The sequence below is a fragment of the Malus sylvestris genome, chromosome 8 (genome assembly GCF_916048215.2).
Source record: "Malus sylvestris chromosome 8, drMalSylv7.2, whole genome shotgun sequence".
NCBI lineage: Eukaryota > Viridiplantae > Streptophyta > Magnoliopsida > Rosales > Rosaceae > Malus > Malus sylvestris.
The window spans coordinates 5,902,139-5,909,171 of NC_062267.1; the positions used below are offsets into that span (position 1 = coordinate 5,902,139).

The 7,033-nt window shown below is 33.2% G+C and overlaps 1 protein-coding gene across 1 annotated transcript; it reads left to right on the forward strand.

The window, feature by feature from the left end:
• Nucleotides 1-1,121: 1,121 nt before the first annotated feature.
• LOC126631292 (transcription factor MYB87-like) lies at nt 1,122-2,873 on the forward strand. The gene is made up of 3 exons (XM_050301469.1): nt 1,122-1,289; nt 1,437-1,566; nt 1,751-2,873. Exons 1-3 carry the CDS (start codon nt 1,154-1,156, stop codon nt 2,736-2,738), a joined length of 1,254 nt encoding a protein of 417 aa, XP_050157426.1. The 5' UTR covers nt 1,122-1,153; the 3' UTR covers nt 2,739-2,873.
• The last annotated feature ends 4,160 nt before the right edge of the window (nt 2,874-7,033 follow it).

The following is a 7,033-nucleotide window of genomic DNA, read 5'->3' on the forward strand; positions in this document are numbered from 1 at the left end:
ACTTTTATTGATGGAACTGGAAGTTAAGTTACAATATGCCAAAATAAGAAGAATGACTTTTATGGCAAGAGTATATAATTATTTTGACATTTCGTATTAATATATGTGTAAGTTTTTTTTTCACACAATGTTATATCATAGCATAAAATGTCAAATATATCCATAAAATATAAGGAAAACTAATGAAAATGGCTTGAAAACTTTGAGTTTTAACGAAAATGACAAATAAAAGGGTAAAGTGAATAATACCAAGATTGACCTTTTAGTGTAAAAATATGATTTTTTGTTAAAATGAATGGTACTAGGAGTTTTTCGTTAAAATTTCGTAAAATATAAACGAAAGAGGGAGAAAAAAAGCTAACAATTCAATTGGCAGCGAAATAAACAAAAAATGTAGGCGGGGAGGTCAATTAGAAATATGTTAATATATACGTGTGCATTTTGTATGCCCGTACTAGACGGTGAGGATCTTATTAGAATTGTAGTTCCAAGAAAAAGCAGCAATCATACAAATAAAGTTGATTCTAGACTAAGAAAGACAAGCAGAAAATCCTTGCTTCCGTTCTGGCACACTCATTTTCCTCAAATTTTCTATTCAAGCACACTTCTTTTTCCAGACCCTTTTTAAATTGGGTTTTTGATATGAGATCAAAGTAACTAAAAATTAAACATATTTTAAAAGTCAAAAATCACAAAAAATTAGACATATTTCAAAATTTCCCTTTTAAATTCCAATTGCCCCCTTCCGGGAACCATGCTTCTCCCCTTTTCATCACACTTTACAATTAATTTACTCTCATTTACCCTCTTGTTCAGAAAATTTTGTGTATCGGGAACACTTAATCTGTGAAAGTACAATTCTACATATTATTATATGGCTAGAAGACGATTGATATGTTTTTTTTCTTTTCTTTTTCTAGTATTCATTACTAAAAAAATATACGTGTTATAATTTGGATAGAATGATAACAATATATAACGGTGTTTCAGACACACTAGAAATTTCTCAAAAACTTATGCCCCTAAAAAGTTGTTACTATTACTATATAAGTATAATATTAATGAGGGAATAATTGTTTATGATATATATATATATAGTATATCAAGGTAGCTATCTTAGCTCAATTAATTAGGTTCCAAGAAGAAAGTAAAGATGGGGAGAGCTCCTTGCTGTGACAAAGCCAACGTGAAGAGAGGTCCATGGTCACCTGAAGAAGATGCCAAGCTCAAGTCTTACATCGAGCAACATGGCACCGGCGGTAACTGGATCGCTTTGCCCCAAAAGATCGGTAAGCATCTCTACCTTCTTCTTCCTCTTCCTCAAATTAGTTAGTGTCCTGGTTACTATATATCAAATTAATTAATTAGAAGTTACCGGCTGTATTAATTAGATGAAATTAGGTTTTTACTAATTAAATTCTCTGATGGATAATTAGGGCTTAAGAGGTGTGGGAAGAGCTGCCGGCTTAGATGGTTAAATTATCTCCGCCCAAACATCAGGCATGGAGGGTTTTCTGAAGAAGAAGACAACATAATTTGCAGCCTCTACATAAGTATTGGAAGCAGGTAGGCACATATATGAATTTAGTATTGAATCTCACCTTTTCATAAAAAAATACACATCTATATAAATATCACAATATCAATTACATATCGACATGTAAATTAGAGTAATTTATTTCCTAGCTAGGGTAATCAATTTTGTGATTAATTTCACAACTATGGATGATGTATGTATGTGTATATGTAGGTGGTCTATAATTGCAGCACAACTGCCAGGAAGAACTGACAATGATATAAAGAACTACTGGAACACAAGGCTTAAGAAAAAGCTTCTTGGTAGGCAGCGCAAAGAACATCAGCTGGCTCGTAAATCAGGCCTAGTTAAACAAGACATCATCAAAAGATCAGGCGACGTTGGTGGAAACAGTACTAACTCCCATTCTGCCGTTCCTGCCACAGACGATCAAAACCCTTACTGGCCGGAGCTTCCAGTGCTTGCAGCACCCACAGTACTACCACAACAACAGCAGCAGCCTTCTTTTAATGACCATGCTTCTCTCAGAAAGTTGCTCATCAAGCTTGGAGGGAGGTTTAGTTCAGATATTAATCATAATCATGAGACTAATCAAGTTATCCAAGGTAGGCCCACCAATATTCAACCAACCTATCAAGTTCTTGATGATGATAATAACAGTTCATACGCCGCTGCTGCTGCTACTACTCAGCAAATGGATGAGCACTATTCTGGTAAGAACATGCAAAGTCTCTTAATTCCTCGATGTGGGATTCATGCTCTCAACAATTCTTCTCCTTCCTTAAGCAACAGTGATGTTATCAGCCCTCATCAATTTGCACAAACACATTACATAGTGAATACAGATAACATTGATGGACCTGGTAATGGTATAATGAACAACATGTTTCAAGGGCAAGGTGGTGATTATGAGACCGATCAGCTGAAGGAGATGGCGGTGTATAACAACAATGACAACCAACAGAGATTTGATGGGTTGGAGTTCTTCTGCGGCGAAGATATGATGGTTATGAATAATAGCATTACTAGTAGTTATGGAGAAAGTATTGGGTGGGGTGAGATACTGGGATGTCCTCCTGTGGCCTCCTCCTCAGACGACTATCATGACAGCATGGACCGACTGATGCCGGCCACACCCAGCCAAGAATGTGGTTTCGCCAACGACCAGTTGATGAGTGGTTACCCTGGGGAGGCATTATAATGTGATGATCATTGTGTACATTCAATTAATGTAATGTTAAAATTTGGTAGCAATAGGGGGAGGTGGTATTGCTTTGCGCCAAAGAGGGAAACCCTAATAATAAACTCATTAAATGATATGTTTTTTTTTCTTCTATGATTTTCCTGTTAATTTTTGGACTGAATTTCGTCATTAAGGTGGAATTAGCAGAGTCTGAAGCCCTATATATAGCAATACTAGCTACTTGTTCAAATTTGATTCGTTACTGTGAAGCTTTTTTTTTTCTCCGACTGAAAGAACATGCATGTTTCAGTGTGTTGTTCCTGTTGATTTTAGATGGTGGAGATTAGCATTTCTTCAAGAAATTTACGAATTGGGAAAATGGGTATGTATTATTTTCGCAGCGTGGCCATTAATATTTCATATTTGTATGTGGGTGAAAATGCATGTTCACTGGAAACCAAGATAAAAACAGTTTCTTGGAACAAGTTTCATGAGTTAGCTTTCCAGGATTAAGTAATCAAGATAGTAAGGCTCGAAATTTAATGTCTTCAGTTCAGGAAGAGAGAGAGAGAGAGAGATGAAACTTAAAATTGTGAAAATTAACCAGTTCTGAATGACACACATGCTTTGCAATATGTGTCTTTCAGACTTTCATACCTTTTTTTTTTCGACAGACTTTCATACCTTTAATTCATAACTTTTTGTTTGATTTAAACTTTTAAACTGTGCCGACTTAGTATTACAAATTAGAATGCGCATTCAAACCAAATTTTTATGCTAGCTTTTTGTGAGGCTTTGTCATTTTCTTACTCTTATGGTGTAGATAATGTCATATGTATTAAAAAACTTTTAAACTGTCAGCCTTATTCTTATATTTTATATAACAAGTTCTAATTTTCAAGTATTAGATCTGATAAAAAAAGTTTGATGAATAACACTAAAAAGGTATGGTGCTTTTTGTAAGATTATCATGCATGTATGAATCCTCTCTCTCTCCCTCTCTGAACGCATAAAACATTTGGTTTAAATGTTGATCTAGATGATGATTCACAGAATATAGATGTGTGAACATATATCTGTATATATATATATATATATATATATATATATATATATATATATATATATATATATAAATTGCATATTCTGGTTTGAGTTTCTATTTAGTATTTATTAGCTAGTCTGTGGGAAAAATATATACAGAGATATGCATGATTCCCCCAATATATAAGTGCATGCAATACTCAGCCATAACTAGATACACAAAATGAAAATGTATATAAATATAGCCAACAATGTTGACTGAGATCTAGAGAACAATTCATTATCTTCTTCCGAAAGGTACAGAAAAACAATTCATCTGCTGCTTACATATGAATATATACATCCATAGATAGCTTGGGCAAAGTTTTTGTTATGCTGCTAGCTAGGCAAAGCAATGCCGTTGGTTTTTTTAATAATCTTTTTACTGTGACTATACTGGGATTCGTCCGGTGATGAGAGTGGGTAGGGTATTGAGTAGGAGACTACGAGTAGACTAGAGATACAGGGTTCGAAACCCTTTGTGTAAACAAAAACTTCCACGGAAATTGCAGAAAACAAAGGAAACTTCTGAGTGAGCTTTAAATTCCACATAATCTGATATATGTGCATATTTATATATGAGTTACATATAAAAGAGGATGAAATAACAAAGGCTCATATATGACATTGGTCTTTTTTGAGTACTTTAAATTTTGAAATGCCATGTATCAGTAAGCTGTCGATATCGATTGTTACCTAACAAGCTCCAATGATATATGGTATGCAATAACTATCAATTCATCAGTCGAAACAGTCAATATCAGTAACGGTAGTTTCTTCTAGATCAACAAAGCAGCTGGCAGATGTTAATTAAATGAATAAGTTGCTTAATTTTGGTCTTCGTCAATTAGCTTATTGTTTAACTACCACATTGATTTATTAATTAGTTCCAGCTTAACTATATTCATACCAAAATTTAGAATCGGATTAATTTGATGATCATTTATACAAATTCTAGGTAGCTAGATATCATGAATAACATGTAGTTTAGCAGTCTTCTCCCTGTAAGACTCAAACCTAGGGTAGGGTTCTTTTGCATGGTCATATAAAATTAATTATTATTCATCGATGGATCTCATTTCATAAATTAGAATATTTAAGTCTCTTTTTTTTATTGCAAGCGAGAGTTTTAATCTAAACGACACTATAAGGAGATGAGGGAGGATTCGAACCTGGGTGCATTGAAAATAATACAAAAACCCTAACCACTAAGGCAGTCGACTACATGCTTAGAATCCTTAAATCTAACACAACATCTATCTAGCTATGCCTAACATAATTGAAATGGCCTTTACTCAGGGTAATGTTATGGAGACCAAAATTTCTAAACCAAACTTGTAATTAAATCAAAATGATATGGTGGTTGATCATTGGATTATTACTTAAACATTGATTAATGTGCTTATTTCTTATTGGTGACACATTATTTGGTTTGAAAATTTGGTTTAAAAATATGGTCTTCCTAATCGTATTTGTTTACTTATGTAGTCAGCTTATATGTACGTAGCTCTGGCCAGGAAGGTCAAAGAATTACATTCTCACATATATAGACTCAAATTATCTCTTAGGTCTTGGCTGAAAGCTACAAGGGGTAAAAGTTGATTGCAGTTGTAATTTGCAATCTTTGGATTAAAATATTTACTTTCTGTTGACATGCAAATTTTGCAATTAATGTTTGGTACGCCATGTTCACGATTTGTTAGAATTGGTTGACATATTTTGAAACTGGTGGCAACTGCCTCTACAAGCTAGCGATTTAAAATAGTTGGCCCCATTATCTTGACCAACTCTTAAATTCAAAGTTTAAAAAAAAAAGTTCTTAATTAAGTTGATTCCACTAGCATTTTCATATAGTTGCTTAATTATCATGAGCTCAATCATGAAAACTAGGTCAATATTTGAAAGGACATATATCCCACCCAGGGTATGCTAAGAAAGCCAAATTTTAAGACCAAATTTGTTAGACTATATGAAGTGGTTATTGACGATTAGATTATTACATAAGTAGTGATGCTTATTTTCTATTAGTTACATATCATATGATTTGTAAATTTGGTGTAAAAATTTGATTTACCTCACATTACCTATCCAAAAAATTACGGTTTTAAAAGGTAACCAATTCATGCATCTATATAATAGGAGTATTACATCATAAAGTATAAAGTAAACAAGGACGGATTACGAGATTTTCTCAAAACTAAAAACTGGAGATCTTAGGTTCGAAACTCACTGCTGGTGTGGAAGCCAAACTTGTGGCAAGGGGGAGGCTGAAATGCCTCTGTAAGTCTTCCCGGCTTCCGGAATGACTGTATAACTGTAGCTTGCCACCAGTTGTCTCTCTTTAAAAATAAATTTAAAAAAAAAATAAAAAGTTGCTCAACTCATATTATAACATCTAGATAAAATATACTATACAATTGTGTTTCAATACCATATAATAATTTTTTTTATAAAAAAATTAAATGTAAAATAATGAGCGATTAATTAGTTTATTTTTTAGAATAATGTAAGCTCATAAGTGGGATATCTAGGTAAAACATATCCCATAAGATATACAGTCTGTCTGGCTTTCAGTATAGTATAGTATATACTGGAATTATAAGCATACATAAAGCGGACATACACAAACTCCAGCAAGCAAATTAAGGAGACATTAACAGTTCTGAGGGCTTATACAATTTTAAAACAATCCCTAATTATTCATCTAATTTCTTTCTGTAAAGTTTAAGGGAATATCCCAAACAAAGAAGAAACAGAACAGAAAAGTCCTCAAAGAAAAACCAACATCTCAAAATTTGACTTCTTGTGGATTGCCATATAAATTCCCGTCAACTTGGTGACGATAATAAACACCACAAAATTAATTAAACATGTTATATTACGAATATGTGAAAGAAGCATAGAAGTGACAATAGCAAAAGGACGACTTGTGTCACTGCCTTTTAATTGTTTAATCAATTAAATCAACCCTAATCAACCCCCCACTGGATATTTAAATCTAAACATTGATCCTTAATTCATAATTAATAATCTGCAAGAGATATTATAATTGATTAATTTTGAATATTATAGAATGATAATGACACTCACTAACATGAAAATTCTTGCATGTTTGTCGTGCTGTTCAGCTGTTGGACCAAAATAAAGTGGGTTTGTATATAAAAAACAGAAGGGAAATACTAAGAATTCTTTTAAAAGTGGGGTTCTCCATAAACATTCTGTCACTCCAT